Source organism: Pleurodeles waltl, chromosome 2_1 (assembly GCF_031143425.1).
Source record: "Pleurodeles waltl isolate 20211129_DDA chromosome 2_1, aPleWal1.hap1.20221129, whole genome shotgun sequence".
Lineage (NCBI taxonomy): Eukaryota > Metazoa > Chordata > Amphibia > Caudata > Salamandridae > Pleurodeles > Pleurodeles waltl.
Window position 1 is genome coordinate 34,044,864 of NC_090438.1, and position 19,522 is coordinate 34,064,385.

The 19,522-nt window shown below is 47.0% G+C and overlaps 1 protein-coding gene across 1 annotated transcript in view; it reads right to left on the reverse strand.

Annotated features, from left to right (window-relative positions):
* Positions 1 to 19,522, reverse strand: part of LOC138258267 (G-protein coupled receptor 143-like) — a 97,255-nt gene that overhangs the window by 38,079 nt on the left and 39,654 nt on the right. Inside the window, exons 3-4 of the mRNA XM_069205929.1 lie at positions 17,618 to 17,878; positions 12,857 to 12,966 (exon numbers count right to left, since the gene is read on the reverse strand). Coding sequence (XP_069062030.1) covers positions 12,857 to 12,966; positions 17,618 to 17,876 — 369 coding nt within the window. The 5' untranslated portion in view covers positions 17,877 to 17,878. The remainder of the gene's footprint in view (positions 1 to 12,856; positions 12,967 to 17,617; positions 17,879 to 19,522) is intronic.

The window sequence follows — 19,522 nt, forward strand, 5'->3', positions numbered from 1 at the left end:
TTTTAAAACTAAAATAACATGCTTCTGCTTAAAACAAAGGCATGTTATCTGTATAATATTTATTTTGGCCAGAGTTTGGCGCCCCCCCTGGGATTACTTGAGGCCCCCCCAAGGGGGGCCCGCCCCCCCAGTTTGAAGACCTCTGCCCTAGCCCCTCCTGCAGTGCCTTACTACCCCTGGCGTGGCCTTATTAGCTCTGGTACCAGAAATTATAAAGGGACCAATCACAGCCCGTGTTCATCTCAAGTTAACCACTCCCTGCCTTCATCTTAATCTCTCAGCAACAAATAGGAGGCTAATGAGGAACAAATTGTGGTTAAAACAGGAGAACATTGATATCATGGGGAGGGCGGGGTCAACAATAGATGACTGCTCTTCTGTTGCCCTTGGAATCTTGGTTTATCAACAGCCATGATCACAGTGTTAATATTGGAAAAATCAATGCCTATGCACACCATGGTCTGTTCACATGTAAAAACGGAATTGCATCACTTTTGTCGAATTCACCGATCATCAACTCTGTCAACCACGACTCAAAAGTACGTGGTCAGGCAGGCTCGGAGACCTAGACCTAAGGTTACTGATTGACAGGTCACTGGTGGGTTGGGACGTAGCCGGGAGACAAACAAGCGAAGAGGAAACTCAGATCAGTCCCACAGATCGGTACCACAATGATCCCAGGAGATTTGCCCCAATAAAACACACATGGCCAGAGGAGCCCGCACATTCCCAAAACACCATCAAGCCAGATGCCACATGTTGTTAGGACACGTTATCCCCTGGCCCTCATTGCGTTCCCACAAAGTCGAGGCCCATTTGCATTTGTTATCAGGACCTAATTTACGACTCCAAGACAACTGCTCACATTCTTCACCCAAAAAAGGAGTGTTTAAATTGTTTCATGGTACTCAGAGAAATGTACAAAACACTGCGACGATCAATTGGACCTTGTGACAGTCCTCAGACCCTGGTCTGTAACTGTTCTCCTGCCGTAATGTTTAATTAAACAAACTGTTCCTGTTTTGCCAAATGCCGCTCATCTTTGTTTTTTCTGGGTAAATTCACATTTGAGCAACAATAGCTTTGTCGGAGGAGGGTGGGCTTTACCCCTCCCCCCTTTAGTAGTGACAACTGCAGGCGTCTTCACACCAATGATCTAAGGCACACTCTGGTGCACAGAGACAGGTCTGGTGGGACACCAGAGGGTAGTCCGGTCCCACACTGCAATATCTTATCACTGACAGCCACCTTACCACACTCACCCCAATCAGATTTCATCATACTCTGCTCATTGCTAACACGTAGCACTGACATATACTCTCAGGCACAGAGCACACATCCCCTGTTCCTGCCAACACAACATACACCCTCTTTCCAGATTACAATACATCTCATGCCCTCACCAATACAAACATACACCCTACACCAGAACAGGATACTACACCCCTCTACCACACTGCAAGGTCAGACTACTACACATCTCCTATTGTGGCAACCCAACATACAACTTCATCCCAGAGTGCCACATATCCCATACCTTAACCAACATATACACCCCCATGCCACATTTCCCTGTATCCTATGCATATACCAATGCAGACATATCCCCCCATGCCAGATTACCACACACTTTACTCAAGGGTTGTGCTTTTGTTGGTTTGGGGTAAATAAATTCAGTAGTTTCTCAAGAAAATCGTTCTTGAAGAGGTGTTTGATTTGGACATGAAGAGGTTAACTTTTAGAGCTACTTAGATGATAGTGAAGCTGCATCGTTAATTAGCCCATAACTTTAGTGCTGTTTGGCGAAGGTGCATGAAAGGCAGCAGATGCTTAGTGTATTTAGCTTATTCCTTGTACTTTTGCAGGTTTGTGCAGATTTGTCAAGGTGGTCCTCCTTTAAAAGGGGGTGAAAAATGTGTTAATTCGCCAAAAACGATGTTATCGTTTGATACATTTTTAACAAATAATGTAATAATTGGTGGATATGGTAAGTTTCATGCAGATCCATCAAAGGCAGGGAAGGTAAAGTTAGAAGTGGGGGGGCTAAGCCAACTTCATGTGCTAATGACTGGGTCCCTAACGAATCTGCCTGGAATCTCAGAGTCCTGCATCCAATTAAAGGTCCGGACTCTCCGGACTGGTTTCATGCAGATATGAGAAGGTGGAAGAAAGTTAAAAGGTGAGGTAAAAAAATTGCAGATTCGCTAGTAACATTGGCACACTTTTACAGATTTCCACAAAGCTTGGCAGACAGTTACCATGTTTAGCTTACTTGTGATATTTTGAGGTGCTTGCAAACCCATCAGGGGGTGGTGGGTTCACCTGATGGGGTGGTCTAAAAACATCAGTTCATATTTTAACTCTGAAAGGAAACTTTCCTATCTGCTACAAAAAGAAAACCTTAAGGTAATTATAGGCATCTTGGAATGAAAGAAACCCTATCAGAGAAGTGCTTCTGATTATTTTGGAGTAAGTCTGTTCAGTAGAGTTCAGGAAATGAGCATTATAGTAATAGGTCAGTGATCTTGGCAGGATTAAAAGATGGACTTAGCTGGACCATTAGGGTGCGGACAGTCCTTGAAGACAGGTTTGCAGACTTTCCATGGGTCTACATTTAAAACTAGAGGCCCCCAATTGGACAAACTAGCTTGTAACTCCTGTTTTTTGTATTTTGAGTCTATAAATGTAATACCCTCCCAGGCTACAGGCCAGGCCCTACAGCCAACCCGTGCTACGCATGTTTAAAGACCGTGCGCGCATTGGGGGTTGGCCATACGCGGTAGGTTAGCAAAGGACAACTTCTGCACCCCTACTCTTGAAAGGGTACCCCTTGTTAGTAGATTAGCTTGAAGTGCTTTATAGTAAGGTTAAGGTAAACACACTATGGGCCTCATTCTGACTTTGGCGGGCGGCGGAGACCGCCCGCCAAAGTACCGCCGTCAGAATACCGCTGTGCGGTCAAAAGACCGCCGCGGTAATTCTGAGTTTCCCGCTGGGCTGGCGGGCGACCGCCAGAAGGCCGCCCGCCAGCCCAGCGGGAAACCCCCTTCCACGAGGATGCCGGCTCCGAATGGAACCGGCGGAGTGGAAAGGGTGCGACGGGTGCAGTTGCACCCGTCGCGATTTTCAGTGTCTGCTATGCACAAGTCCACACAAAAAGTACACCCTCAGCAGCGCGGGGGCGGCCGGGTGCAGTGTGCAAACAAGCATTGGGTTTCCAATGGATTTCAATGAGAGACCAAGGGGTCTCTTCAGCGGTGCAGGCAGGCAAGGGGGGGGCTCCTCGGGGTAGCCACCACCTGGGCAAGGGAGAGGGCCTCCTGGGGGTCACTCCTGCACTGAAGTTCCGATCCTTCAGGTGCTGGGGGCTGCGGGTGCAGGGTCTTTTCCAGCCGTCGGGATTTTAGAGTCAGGCAGTCGCGGTCAGGGGGAGCCTCGGGATTCCCTCTGCAGGCGTCACTGTGGGGGCTCAGGGGGGACAACTTTGGTTACTCACAGTCTCGGAGTCGCCGGAGGGTCCTCCCTGAGGTGTTGTTTCTCCACCAGTCGAGTCGGGGGTCGACGGGTGCAGTGTTACAAGTCTCACGCTTCTTGCGGGGATTGCAGGGGTCTTTAAATCTGCTCCTCTGGATACAAAGTTGCAGTCTTTGTTGAACAGGGCCGCTGTTCTCAGGAGTTTCTTGGTCTCTTGGAAGCAGGGCAGTCCTCTGAGGATTCAGAGGTCGCTGGTCCTGGAGAAAGCGTCGCTGGAGCAGGTTTCTTTAGAAGGCAGGAGACAGGCCGGTAGGACTGGGGCCAAAGCAGTTGGTGTCTTCTTTCTTCTTCTGCAGGGGTTTTCAGCTCAGCAGTCTTCTTCTTCGGTAAGTTGCAGGAATCTAAATTCTTAGGTTCAGGGAAGCCCTTAAATACTAAATTTAAGGGCGTGTTTAGGTCTGGGGGGTTAGTAGCCAATGGCTACTAGCCCTGAGGGTGGGTACACCCTCTTTGTGCCTCCTCCCAAGGGGAGGGGGTCACATTCCTATCCCTATTGGGGGAATCCTCCATCTGCAAGATGGAGGATTTCTAAAAGTTAGAGTCACTTCAGCTTAGGACACCTTAGGGGCTGTCCTGACTGGCCAGTGACTCCTCCTTGTTATTCTCATTATCTCCTCCGGCCTTGCCGCCAAAAGTGGGGCCGTGGCCGGAGGGGGCGGGCAACTCCACTAGCTGGAGTGCCCTGCGGTGCTGGAACAAAGGGGGTAAGCCTTTGAGGCTCACCGCCAGGTTTTACAGCTCCTGCCTGGGGGAGGTGATAGCATCTCCACCCAGTGCAGGCTTTGTTACAGGCCACAGAGTGACAAAGGCACTCTCCCCATGTGGCCAGCAACATGTCTCGAGTGTGGCAGGCTGCTAGAACCAGTCAGCCTACACGGGTAGTTGGATTAGGTTTCAGGGGGCACCTCTAAGGTGCCCTCTGGGGTGTATTTTACAATAAAATGCACACTGGCATCAGTGTGCATTTATTGTGCTGAGAAGTTTGATACCAAACTTCCCAGTTTTCAGTGTAGCCATTATGGTGCTGTGGAGTCTGTGTTTGACAGACTCCCAGACCATATACTCTTATGGCTACCCTGCACTTACAATGTCTAAGGTTTGGCTTAGACACTGTAGGGGCATAGTGCTCATGCACTGGTGCCCTCACCTATGGTATAGTGCACCCTGCCTTAGGGCTGTAAGGCCTACTAGAGGGGTGACATCTATACTGCAAAAGGCAGTGTGAGGTTGGCATGGCACCCTGAGGGGAGTGCCATGTCGACTTACTCGTTTTGTTCTCACCAGCACACACAAGCTGGCAAGCAGTGTGTCTGTGCTGAGTGAGGGGTCCCCAGGGTGGCATAAGACATGCTGCAGCCCTTAGAGACCTTCCCTGGCATCAGGGCCCTTGGTACCAGGGGTACCAGTTACAAGGGACTTACCTGGGTGCCAGGGTGTGCCAATTGTGGAATCAAAAGTACAGGTTAGGGAAAGAACACTGGTGCTGGGGCCTGGTTAGCAGGCCTCAGAACACTTTCAATTCAAAACATAGCATCAGCAAAGGCAAAAAGTCAGGGGGTAACCATGCCAAGGAGGCATTTCCTTACACTAAGGTTCCACCAAATTGTAGAAAAGACCATAACTGGACCACAAAGAAATTAGCAAATTAAATAATTTTTCAACCCAATTTAACTATGACCTTTTGTCAAATTTGCCTGAAACTGCACTGGGTTCAACTTGCCAACCACTTATCAAATATCATGTCTGTTTATTAATCAACGCCAACATTGTTTGTAAATGATGCCCCCACTTAACTCTGCCCCTCCTTGATTGAGAGTAAGCTGAATGCAAGCACCTGCCAAACTTTGCGATAAGGCATGAAAGTAACTCCATATAAAAGATTTTATAACCCTCCTTTGAATGTGCTCCCTTTTGATCTGCATAAAACATGACATATCAACAGATAATTAAACATCTAAAGACTTGCCTAGTTGCATGCTGGTTCATGAAACAATATCACAGTTAATATATGAACACTTTTTGGACACCCTTCTAAATGTCCATCCCTTGATAAATCAGCACAAATGTAAATATACCAAGAGTGAGCTGAACACGCTCATGCCAATTTTCATGCTGATTGGTCATATAGTACTAAAGTTCTAAGCAAATCAATACATATATATATTTTCATTTTCCTTTAGGAAAATTAGACCCATCTACAGCCAAAACGACTGAACGGAATTACACCAAATTTGGCAGAAAGCATGATCTTGGTCCGGAAAGTGTGCTTTTTGTGAATTAGTGTAATTCTACTCCATAGTTTCAGAGAAATTAAGATTTTAAAAAATATTGCTATTTTATGCCGTGGAAGATCTATGTAGCCGACAGATCTCAAGATGAGATCTGAGTGGCTGTCACACATGAGAAAAAGATGTGATTGCACCCATCTCAGGACTTGGGGACTGAGCTACTGTCCTGGTAATATATGCAAAAAAAGACAGTCTTACGCTTTTTATTAAAATCTCCCCGAGGGGCCCAGGGTACAGGGCATTATCATTTTGAGGGGATGGGAATGTGAGGCCCCTCCACCCAAGTCTTTGTGAGACCCAAGAACCCCTTGAAGAGAAGGGAGCGCGGCCTCCCTCCCCTGGGGTCAAAACATTATAAATAAGGGGAGGGGGTGCACGGCCACCCTCTCCAAGCCTTCCTGCCCCAGAGACCCAATCCCCCAGGGCCAATAAATTATAACTGAGGGGGGAAAGGGGCTCATGCCCCCCTCCCCAAGCCTTGAATAATCCCCAGAGATCCTATTCCTCGAGATTTTAAAAAAATCTAGGAAGAGGTGTGGCGTGTGTGGGTCCCCTATCCCCCAGGCCAATGATCAGCCACGGGGACCCCCACCCACTGGAGCCAGACCTTAGTAGTGTCCCAGGGAATCCATCCCCTGGTACACTGCTGTTTTCTGGCTGTGAGTGTGTGGGCATACTTCACCTGCACTTACCTGGGTAAACAACAACTTGGCTCTTGCCCGGCGGGCACAATGAAAACAGTTGCTCTCACCCAGGCAGGAGAAGTTAAAAAGCTGGCTCCTCCCAGCACCCAGTATGGGGCTGGCTGGGGCCGTAGGGCTCCCCCTGAAGCCCCCCCCCCCAAAGAAGGCTGCTTGTGGGGCACCCACTAAAAACTGAAAGAGTGCCTGGATCTCGCCAGAGGAGCTGGCAGGGGCCGTGTGGACTCTGGGACGACTCCTGCAACTCCTAATGAAAACTAAAGAGATGGGTGTCCTGGGTGGGCACGGGGACACCCAAAATGTAATTAAAAATAAATAAATCAGTGGCAACATAATGCCCTAGGGTATTTTTAAATGAATCTTTTTGTTGCTGGTGGTGCCCCTAGAAGGGGCAGGGGCACCAACAAACCAGTTTGAATTGTTGTGGTGGGCTGCAGGGAGTGTAGCCTCCCCCCCCCCCCAGCAACATTAAAAAGCACTCCAAGCTGGAGCTGCAGAGACCTCCAGAGGTTGGTTTCATTACTACACATTGTGGCCGTAGGAAAGTGGGGTATTATGCAGTGAGGCTGGCTAGACTTCACTATTCAATACCTTCACATTACCCAAAATAGGTCCTTTGGATTCACACTAGAAAATCCCTAGCTCAGTCCTGGCAGTGTGGCACAGAGAAATCAGGCTTTACTAGAGGAACACGTGTTAAGCATTTTAGAGATACCAACATGGAGGAAAAGTAATTGACAAGACTCAAAAGAAATTCCACACCAATTTATAAAAATAAATTAGATTTTAATATAATTTTAGACACCAAAATGAAGACAATCGAATGAGTATAACTGAAGTTATGAATTTTTTAATGGAGAATAAATCAGTGCATTTCACTTATGCAAAACAAAAAAGTTGCAGTCAATAACGTTGCAGTCACTTGCAGTTCGATTTCAATTAAAAACCACTGTGTGGTAAAGTGGTACAGATCCCATGAACAAGGTCCAACAATCAATTAAATTTACCTGGTTGGTAGGGCCCAGGTGCGGAGATGTCCTGCCTGTCCTTGGTGTTGAACATGGGAGCAGACGCTGCTGGTTCGGCTGCTGGGACAGTGCTGGCGAGGAAGGGGAAGCAAAATCTCGACAACGGGGCCACTGAGGCATCAGGTTGAAGATCCTGCTGGAGTCCCACAAGGGTAGTGGTATCCCGACCGGCAACCAACAAGCCTTGGCAGTAGCAAATTCAGCTTCTGGTTACTTCGACATCCTGGTGAAAACCGTAGCCACCTGAAATTTGCTGGAGGTCCGCACTATGTTGCCCACAATGCACTAGGCCATTTACTTTCAGGCAATCCTTTGGAGGGCCCGATGGACAGTAATTCTTTGGGCCCAAGAGTGCAAGTTGCCTGCGTGTTGCAGGGGACTAGTACCTCTAGTCCAAGGGAATTAAAGTGCTGCCTTAGGCAGGCAGGGGGGTTCTCTTTCTTATGGAACCGGTCTCTGGTCCAGGGCGAGTTGAAGTCGTGCAGTTACAGGATGGAAGCGACAGGCGCAGTCTTTGGCGCCTTTTCCTTTGGGCTGGTCCTGAGGTCCAGACTCTGGTTTCCTCTTTGTCCTTTGTTGCAAGTCGATCAGATCTGAGGTTCTGCTGCCAGGGGAGCCCCTTAAATCCTAGATTTAGGGGCGTTAGCGGCGTAAGTGCTGGTAGCCAGTGGCTAATCTACACCTGTTTTGACCACTGCCTGTGGAGGGTGGCACCTTTTCGACTGAAGCCTCTATTCAGCCACATTTCAAGATGGCAGAACCCATCTTTGGCTGTACAAACCGGGTAGCCCACCTTAGGGGTGTGACTAGCCTTCTGGGGGTGTACGCCTCCTGACTGCCTAATCTTTCTGTCTGCCTGTGTTGCAAATGTGCCTGGGCAGTGGGTGGCTTTGTCCTCCTTGGGGAGGTACCCTGTTTATATATCGGAGGCGGTGTGGGATTTGACGCTCACCACCTTGATGTGCAGCTTCACTAGCCATTCTGTCAGGGTGGGAGGTGACACCTCCCACCCAGACAGGCCTTTGTTACTGACCCCTGGGAGTTTTCACACCTCCCGGCAGGGGGTCTGATTCCTCTCTCGGCTGCAGCAGCTGCAGGCTGTCAGCCAAGGGCACAGGAAAGGCTGGCGCAAGCATGTGGGCAACCTGTAAAGTGGCCACCTGGGTACATGTCACATTAAATCCGACTTGGGGAACAAGTTGGATTTGATGAGACAAGTTGTTTATACCAAATTTGGCATCTTTCAGTGGGACCATAATGGAGCTGGCAACCTCGGGCTGCCCAGGTGCCTGCCCATGTAATCCTGTGGTCCTCTGAACATCTGTAGTAGCCTTTAATGGAAAGACGATACTATGCAAGCATATAATCTTGCATTTATATGCCAACATCTTTAAAATAATGCACCCTGCCTCCTGGGCTCAGCAGGACTACCTTAGGGGTCACTGGCATATATTAAAAATAGTGCTATGACTGCCATTCATGGTGAGAGCAAAGTCAAGTTGGAGCAGTTTGCACTGCTCATGCAGTGTGCAATTTCAGGACTGCTGTCATCTGTTTACTTGGGTCACTCAGGGTGGCACAATCAGTGTTTTAGGCCCTGGTGACCCCTTTACCTTCCATGCCCTAGGTACCACCGGTACCATTTACCGGGGATATATAAGGGGGTTAAAGAGTTCGCCAACTGGGCGAACCAATTTGGATGTTTGTTTTTTTTTACAACAACCTTTATTGCATTTCACATAGCATTATCAACTCATGATCATTGTTTGTATGCGAAGAACACCATATAATAAATGGTACATAACAATACGTTTACATATTGACATATCCACTGATATAGTACGTTGCAGGTCAAATAAGTCCGTTCTAGTAAGGTTATGGCGTCTACTATGAGTGCAACGTCAAAGTGTTATTAAACAACCCTTGCCAGTCCACCCCCTGATGTGGCATCCCCCTTATGTTACGGAACTGTCCTATGGTTGGTGCCCAGCAGGGATGGATCTATAAAAAGAGCCGGATGATGGTGTGCCCCCCACATCAAAGTCACGTTTGCTGTCGTGTTTTGGTGGTGTCTATGTCAGGGAGAGGGACCAATGCTTCACAGACTGTAGGTGTGTGCATGCAACACTAATCTTTAATCAATCTGAAGGCTGTATGGGCTTACATTAGTATCAAGAGCCCAGTGCTTTGAAGGATTCCAGTAGGGCACCCCATTCCATTGCTATAGGCTTCTTTCACATCCCCCTACATTCCTCTGGATGCAGAGCCATGCTCTCCGCAAGTCCCCATCTCTTGAGTTTCTCCTTCCACATTAATAGAGTCATTGTGGTCTGGGATTTCCAGCGTTTAGTTATAAGACGCTTTGCTAGGATCAGTGCTAAATCAATGAAACGCATTGTGACTTTATCGGCTTTTGGTCTGGGGAATAGGCCGAGTAAGCAGGGCTTCCATGTGGTCCACTGGATACTGCTGGCGAGAGTGTTAGTGCCCCAATGATGGGTGTCCAGTAGGGATGTAGCCTATTGCATTCCCATAACATGTGGGATAATTTGATCTTTGGCACGTGACAGCGAGGGCATGTTGAGCAGCGCATAGGAAACATGGCATGTAGCCTATATGGAGTGAGATAGACGCAGTGTAGTACAGAGAATTGTAGAAATTTAAAGTGAGAGTTTCTCAAAATCCTATGGTGGTATTCAAGCAGAAAATCCCAACCCTTGTCTCGGAGGGTTCTGGCAATATCACTTTCCCACTTATTCCTCAGTGGGGTTAGCACATGTGCTTGGATGCTGCTGTATAGCCACCCAACCAGGTGTCCTGTTCGTCCCATAGTATGTATCACTTGTGGCAGTTCATAAGTGTTGGGTTCTATGTTCTCAGGTGCCCAGTGATTCCTGGCAGATCAGACAATGCCAGCCTGGGTAAGGAACAGGGTCTCTCGTATTCCCTGGGTTTGTGCAAAATCAGTGTGGTTTAATAGTGTGTTCTCCACCTAGAGGTCTCCCACTGTGGTAACCCCGCTGTTGAGCCACGATTGCAGTCTTTTTATTGATAATATCCCTGATGTGAGGGGAAGGCCCACCAAAGGTATACTCAGAGCATAAGTTAGGGGATGGTTGATATATCGGAGTGCCATCTTCCAGTAAGTTACCGCAGTTTGTAGTAGGAGAGGGCTATCAGTAGGGGACTTAGATCCCGGGCACATGAGGATATGTAGACTGCCGCGGATAAGCATGTCCTTTGTAGAGTCAATCTCTGGGAGGTTGCGGCCAGTAAGAAAGCCATTGCAGTTGGCTGACAATGCAGTATGCGTTAAAGTTTGGGGCGCCAAACCCACCTTGGTCTGGAGGAGGTGGGAGCTTAGTTATGCAGACTCTGCGATGCCCGTTCACCCAAATTAGGTCAGCTTGAAGATACATGCAGAAACAACCACTGGGATGTCTACAAAGTGATAAAGTAATTGGGGTAACACAACCATCTTGGCAAAAGCCACTCTACCGGCCACTGAGAGCAGGGGGCCTTCCAGAAGGCCACTGGGAGTTTAAGACTCATTATGGTTTTTAGGAGATTGCCATCCAATATGTCCGATATCTCAATGTATATTCAGATGCGGAGGTAGCGCGATGTGTGGAGTGCCACTTGGATAACCTTGTCTCCAAAGGACAATTGTGGCAGATCGTCATAGCCTTGAAAAGAGAAGGTGTATGATTTATTAGTGTTAATCTGTAGTCCTGAGATGAACTCATAGGTAGTGAACATATGGGCTATGCCTGTGCGGCCCCGCCGGAGGTCCTTACATATAGTATATCATCATCTGTGTAAAGGGACGGTCCATGTATCGCGTTACCCATCGGGATACCCCAGTCCCAGGTGGTGCACCAAAGGCTCCAGGGGCAAAACAAACAGAAGTGGCAACAGTGGACAGCCCTGCCTAGATCCGAGCTGTATCTTACAGGCCTGTGAGATGAGTGGTCCCGTGCGTGTTCGTGCTGTGGGGTCAGAGTATAGCTCTAGGGCTGCAAACAAAGTCCCATGTTAAGGTATCAAAGGCCTGACGCAGATCTAGTGATCAGCAACCTGCTTGCTGGAGTCGATGGCTTGTAGCATCTATGATATTGTGGAGGCATTGTTTATTAAGTGATGTGTTACGGGGACAAATCTGCGTTGGTCGGTATGTACACGTTTATGCTACAGTGGGAGCAGGTGGCGGGCAGCACTTTACTGAGTACTTTATATTCAGTATTAAGCAGCGAGAGAAGCCTATAAGAGGACATATCAGATGGAGGTTTATTTGGTTTCAGTAATGCAATAACCAACGCTTGGGCTGTGGTAGGAGGTATTTTTCCAGCAGTTAATGATGCGTTATATAGACGTGCCAGCTGTGACCAATTTAGATGTATCACATTTTAGGGAGAGAGCACTATCCTTGGGGCTGGTTCGCAGGCTCAAGTGCACTTTCAGAGTCATAACCCTCAGCAATGGAGAAAAAAGGGCAGGGGTGACCATACAGAAAAGGTACTTTCCTACGATGGCCCAAGGTCAGACGCGGCCTTGCTTGGGCGTGCGGTGGGGTGGCCTCTGTGGGGAGGGGGTTGGGTGTAGGGCATAGCCCTGCCCAAACTCATGCCACGCATGGTGATGGACATCTTCATTTACATTATAAAACCAAAAGTTAAAGTGACAGTTATAGCTAGGCGTTTAAAAAAAAAAAGAAGGTTAAGAGACGTTATATTTAGGTGAAAACGCCAGTTAGAGCATACTGTTTTAACTAAACAAAACCATCAATCACATCCTGCTTAAATGGCTAATTAAAGTTGGTGAGCAGGCGCTGGTGAGATGTGTACGTGCACAACTTCAGACGCTGCCAAGGGAAGCTCATACTTGAGGTGAATGAAATGAGCAACAGTTTAAACTGGATAACAGCTGTAAGCAAGCCGGTGCTGTGAAAAGCACTTTGGATCAAAATACTATATAAACCACATCTTTTTATTATTAATAATGTAAATAAATGGTAAATGGGTCAGTCCAGAGGCTCCTGGGGACTCCAAAGTGCCCCCCCCGGGGCATTATCAAAAATGGCATGTAGAGCGTGGAGGGGTAATAGAGGGGTGCTTCGACGGGCACCCAGTGATGCCACACAGAAGCTGTATTGTACAAGTATTGCACTTGACATCTGTCATTGGTTGAGGGGACTGTGGATGTGGCCAGTCAGTCTTGAGGGGCCCAAAGCACCTATCAATCGAACTCATACTTTGGCCCTACTCTATAGATAACCGAAGCCCGGTGGATCATAGTGTGTACATACCGACACCACAATGCACAGAGGCCTGGGGAATGGGAAGGTTGTGTTCTGGAAGGTCTTGTCCAGGGGGGTGTAAGACAGCGTGTACCACAGCACAGAGCGCAGCAGTATTCCTAGGAGAAAAAAAAAAAAAGAGAGCAAGAAAACAATATGTCAGTCAAAAAGGCTATTCATCATCCCATAAATGTGAATGAACTGTTTTTACAAAGTGCTCAAAACTCCCCAGTTTCAAATGTTTGCAAACATGAGAAATGAGGAACAATAATGAAATGAGGTCAACAACAAAGGCTTTACTTCAGTATGGGAATCTGTATTTAAGCCAAGACTGTCTACTTCCAGATGAGGTCTTGCCAATGGATCAGATACATCCCGCAACATTAATATATAAAGAGCAGGAGTCCATCATCAGGAGACTAATAGCAAAAGGAGGCCATTGCCTGAAGGCTAATGGCATAGAATCACCAAGGATGAGTCTATCATCTGAAGGTTGAAAACATAAAACCACCAAGAAGGAGCCCACCATCTGAAGGCTATTGGCATAGACCCACCATGGAAGAACCCATCAAGAATGAGCCCAATCTCTGAAGATTAACAGCATAGACCCACCATGGAAGAACCCATCAAGGAAGAATCCATCATCTGAAGGCTAATGGCATGAACTCATCCAGGATGAGTTCATCATCTGAAGGTTAATGGCATTGACCCACCAAGGATGAACCCATCAAAGATCAGTCGATCATCTAAAGGCTAACGGAATCAACCTGTCAACAAGTCCATTGTAGATAAGCTAATGGCATAAATCCACCAATGATGAGTCATCATCTGAAAGCTAAAAGCATAGACCTACCGATGATGACTCAACATCTGAAAGCTAATAGCGTAGACCCATCGATGATTGGGTCCATCATCTGAAGGCTAAGGGTTTGGACCCACCAAGGAGCAGCCCACCTTCTGAAGAATAATGGCATAGACCCACCATGGATGATTCCATCATCTGACAGCTAACAGCATATACCCACCAATGATGACTCCATCATCTGAAGGCTAAGGGAACGAAACCATCAATGATGAGTAATCATCTGAAAGCTAACAGTGTAGACCCACCAATGATCAGTCATCATCTGACGGCTAACAGCGTAGACCCACAGATGCATCATCATCTGCAAGCTAACAGCATAGACCCACCAATGACGAGTCAGCATCTGAAAGCTAAGGGAATGGACCCACCAAGGAGCAGCCCACCTTCTGAAGGCTAAAGGCATAGCACCACCATGGATGAACCCATCAAGGATGAGTCCATCATCTGAAAGTGAACAGTGTAGACCCATCAGTGATGAGTCTGTCACCTGGAGGCAAACGATCAATTCCAGATAGGTCCCCCAATTAAAAGACCTGCAGAGGACGTGTCTTAGTGGGTACCAGGTAGGATGTGAATGACTGAAGTAGTAACCAGAGCTGTTAGGTTATTTACTAAGGGAGTTTTATAGAACTGTGGGGTGGCAAATTCAGAGCACCCGAGTGCATGGTGCTACCAGCACTAGGAGGGAGTCTGTGCCACCTATGTGAGATCACTGGTTCAGAGTCATCCGCAGTCCTGTGTACTACTCAAAGTGCATTGTCACCAGAAGGATGCAGGCAGATTTGTAACAGTCAAGTAGTGTGTGGTTTGCAATGCAAATATTAGAGAGATGCAATCTGTTTAGTCTCACAGACAGGAGGGGGTCTTGTGTAGAAGCTAAAATATCTCAAGGGTCTGGATACATGAAAAGAAGAAGAGGGGAGACATGATAGAGAAATTTAAATACCCCAGGGTATGAAGACGCAGTAAAAAAAAGGGGAGATAAGAGATGTTGGAAATTACCCTTTTTGCAGGATTATCCCCAAAGCTTTTGTCTCCGATCTCCTGTTTTTTACTGTGTGCTGAATTTGGTTTTTGCTGGCTGATCAGTGCTAAAGTGCAAGTGCTCTTTGGCATATGCCATGATTGGCATATTTGATTTACGAATAAGTCCCTTGTATAGTACACCAGGTGTGCCAAGGAGCTGTACATCAAATGCTACTAGTGAGCCTGCAGCACTGATTGTGCTAACCACATTAGTAGCCCTGTAAACATGGCTCACACCTGCCACTGAAGTGTCCGTGTGGGCAGTTTTAAACTGCCAATTCGACTTGGCAGGTATACCCACTTGAAAAAACAATACAATTGCGCGCACTGTCTTCTGTGAAGTAATCTAATTTAAACAAATGTAAGAGCTGCGTTGGATGGGATTCTGCCCAAGTCCCAGAAACAATTTAAAACATAAGCTAGAGCCAAAATATTGTGCACTAGTCCCAACTCGCACTCTAAAGGCCAGAATGGCTCTATCCATGCATCACATATAGTCCTAATACAACTGTCTTTAAACAAAAGTTATCATTCCTTCGATATTTAATTGTTGTTGATTGTGAAGTCCATCCAACAATCAACCTTCATCTAATAAAGGCAATTTTGATGGCTTTTTGTGACCAAGTTGAATAAGTTCCAATGCATTTCGGGTAAGCAGCCTTTAAAGACGGTGCCAACCAAAGACCCCATTTCTAACAGACTTTCTCACCTTGTCTAGTGCCTGTGGACACCAAAGTGAGCCTTATCAACCTGTCTAGTGACTGTGAACACCAAGGATGAGCTTACCACCCTATCTAGTGTCTATGAACACCAAGGGAGTACTAAAATAATTACTGTTATATACTGGAGAACGGAATGTGCAATCAAATGAAATAAATCACAAAGACTGAAAAAAACACACTGAAGCTTTAATACGTTTCTCTTCTTTTTTTTTGTGAATGGACTCTATTTGGAGATCATGAGATTTGACTATGCTGTTATATATTTTATTCTCACTTACAGGTTCCAAATAATTTTTTTGTACTAAGATTTGTTACTAATTATTTTAGTACTTTAGCAAGTGCCTCATGTGTCAATAATCTTATCAACCTGTCTCTAACCTGTGGACCCTAAAAGGGACCTTCTACCCTGTCTAGTGCCTTTGAACACCAAGGAAGCCCTCATCACCCTGTCATGAGGTGCACAAGCAGCCCCAAGATTCCCCTATCTCACAAAGGCCTACAACACTGTGGACAACGGGGTCTACTTTAAAAACTACTAGTGAATGGGAGTGTCTGGCATGGAATAACAATCTGGTCTTTTTTCTACAACTAATGCCAGCAGGTACAGGCCACAGCAAAGTGGACTAGGCAGAGTACGACAGGGTCCTCCCTCTGAACCCCGCTCTTTAACATTGACTCCACGCAGATCAGGAACACTAACTGTACGCAACATCCAAACTTGCACCTGAGTGAACTCAGTGAAACCAGACAAGTATAACTTAATGTTCAGACCTCAGACTTCACCGGCTGAAAGAAAACGTCCTGTGACTAAATGTGTCAAAATGAAGATCGTGGGAGAAGCAATTGATGAGAAGGACTCAGAGTAACTCACAGACCTGGAGTTACCTGTAGCTAGAACACAAAGCAGTTGTATGATCCTAGGGAGTCACCTCGAGGGTCTCCTGGGGAATTTATCTTCAAAAGTGGGAGAGCCTGCATTCTCACCTTCCAGCTCTATCTGTCCACCTCTACCACAGCTCCTATAAGACCCACAGCTCTCACTGTTCGCAAAAGCTCCAAAGGTCTTGTAGTTTGCAGAAGGTCGTGCATGTTCATAAGGTCTTGTGGCTTCTGATAGCTCCTATAGTTTCAGGAAACTCTTCTAGTTCCAAGCTGGACTGTAGGAGCCCAGAACTCACTTTCTAGCCCTGAAAGATCACAGTCTGGGGTTAATGGCCCTCTATTCCCCTCCATGAAAGCATTGCTTCCTTGCACGCCGCTTGCCACCAGCTGGGGATGGAATACCGTTCCATGCCACAACAGCAGAGGATTCGGTAGGTATTGACAATGTGTCCAACCCCTACATCACGGGCCAATGTTGTGTTGCCGCGGAGCATACTGCTTTAAATCCAACTCATGAGGGCACGCCAACAACGCGGACTGGGAGCCGTGCAGTCCCCGATACGCACTTTGGTGCTCCTTGACAGGAGCAGTCACTTCTGTTAAATCAATTTAGCTCAGTAGCAGATGATAAACATTCTTGTAGGAATGACAGACAACAGTTGTTGCTTCAATGCTTTATATAAGAATTAACCTGCAATTTACAAAGACAATGCCAAGCTCACTACATTTTTAAGTGAAATCCTGCAAAGATTTGCCTCTAAATGTGGGTAAAAAGAGGTTTCCTCCACGTAGAAATGTACCATCACTTTTTAGGACTTTAGACAAAGATGTTCATATGGTCTACATGGGTACATAATTCTCAGGCTATGCACCAATAGAAACAAGCAATAAGAAACATTTTACTACAGAATACATTAGAAGATTCTCTCATGGTAGTACTACATTGACCATCTCACAATCAGTCAGCAATCCATTCGATGCATTGTATGGCGATAGCCTGGGACAGTCGAGATGTCCTTGGTTGGGTACAGAGCAAAAAAGCTCTCTTGGAACATTTCTCAGTCTATTGGTGTGGGCCTTGTGGTTCTTTATTTGGAATGAGAAGAACAACAATAGTTAACATGTGATATTGATGACTAATACAAGATGGGGGACATTGTAAACACAACCTAAGTCAGCATGTGCCTCAATTTGTGATGCATTTAAGGTGTAAGAAATCAGCTCCCACAGTTGCCTAGCAACAGAAAATGTTGACAAGTTTGCAATCCTCCTCACCTGCGTTACCCAGGCAGCAGCAGATGTTGACCATGCTTCCAATCCTCATGGCTGGCTTGAGTTTCTCCAGACTGCCACACCTGACTGGGGAGTAACCACGGCGATGCCTCGGGAGAGCTTGGAAAAGCATGCCAGCCAGACCCAGGCTGGAACTGCACAGACAGAGGCCATGGAAGACCTCCGGGTGGAAGGCCAACACCAGCCGGGTGGCAGAGTCTCTGTGCGGGCAGCAGAAGCGCTGCGTCCTCAGCAAGGCCATCCCTGTGGCAAGAGAGAAGGATGAGCGAGTGGCGAGAACAGGCGGCTTCTATAGAACAAGCTGTGCTAAGGCCTCACCTCGCATCTCACTGTGGCCAGCTTTTTAACCCAGGTTCATGCACTAACCTCAGACCTTGAGAAGGGGCTGGTGTTTGGCACCTGGAACAGGATCTTCAAAATGTAGATGTGTAGGTAGAATAATAAGGGTAGAACAGCATGCTTAGATACTGCTAATGAATACTAGTGGTGGCTGGTGACAATTAAAAGCGGTGAGGAGTATAAGTTTGGGAAAATGACCTGTGGTAGGCGAATGTAGTGAGCAAGCCGACTATCTAAAGATGGGTTAGGGGGGGTTCTCCCACCGAGAACATTTTGAAAAACTGAGTAGGAAAATGGTGCATTTTCAAGAAAATTTGAGAAAGCAAAGAAGGTAAATATGGCAATTGTGAAAGTGTAGTTATCACATCAATAAAGAGATTCCATAGGATAGCAATGTAGTTAGCTCCTTATTCAGTATAACCACAGAACTTCATAGCAGTCTTTGAGACCACCACCTCACGGGTCAGTAGCAGGCTCTACACATTTTTTGGATTATTGATTGATTGAGATAACTTTTTAGTTTTCACAATCCCTAGGATTGCAGTCACGCAACATTGACGCCTGCACCCCCACTCTGAGACTCGTTCCAGCACCACTGCAGCCTTCAATCATGGCAGACCACATCCTAAATCTTCACCCAATGGATGCGCACGTGCTTCCACGTCCTGGAAATGGGGTGAAAGTGCTGATGGTGAGTGGCACTTTGAGCAACCTCGCCTCAGGCGCAGAATGGAAGCTGGTCACAGAGGGTCCACTGTTGTTACCAGGCAAGGAATGAACAGCAGTTGACAGGGACACCATGTGCTACCTCAATAGTTAAAACCTAAGGCTTTGGATATTGCTTCAACTATTAAATTTCTTGCAAATAAGAAGGCACTTCTCGTCTTCTGCATCTTATGTAACTTGTACGTTGTATCAATATAAGATCTTACATTGATATAAAGTAAGTTATACAGGCAACAATGTATTCTGTCACTGAGTGCTATGCTAACACACTGGCCTGTTCACAAGAGCACATTGCAGGTAAGCGGGACCTCCTGGGACTTCCTTTCAGCCGAGGCAATGGTCCCATCCAATCTAACCTCTTATTACCAGCTCCAGCTCCTGCGCTTTTGTTTATGTTCTGACAAATGGTGTATGGAAATGCCTCCTTGGCATGGTTACCCCTTAGCATCAGCAAAGGCAAAAAGTTAAGTTATGAGTTGAAAGTGTGCAGAGGCCTGCTAACCAGGACCCAGCACCAGTGTTCTTTCCCTAAACTGTACCTTTGTCTCCACAATTGGCACACCCTGGCATCCAGGTAAGTCCCTTGTAACTGGTACCCCTGGTACCAAGGGCCCTGATGCCAGGGAAGGTCTCTAAGGGCTGCAGCATGTCTTATGCCACCCTGGGGACCCCTCACTCAGCACAGACACAGACACACTGCCTCACAGCTTGTGTGTGCTGGTGGGGAGAAAATGACTAAGTCGACATGGCATCCCCTCAGAGAGCCATGCCCTTAACCCACTGCCTGTGGCCTAGGTAAGTCACCCCTCTAGCAGGTCTTAC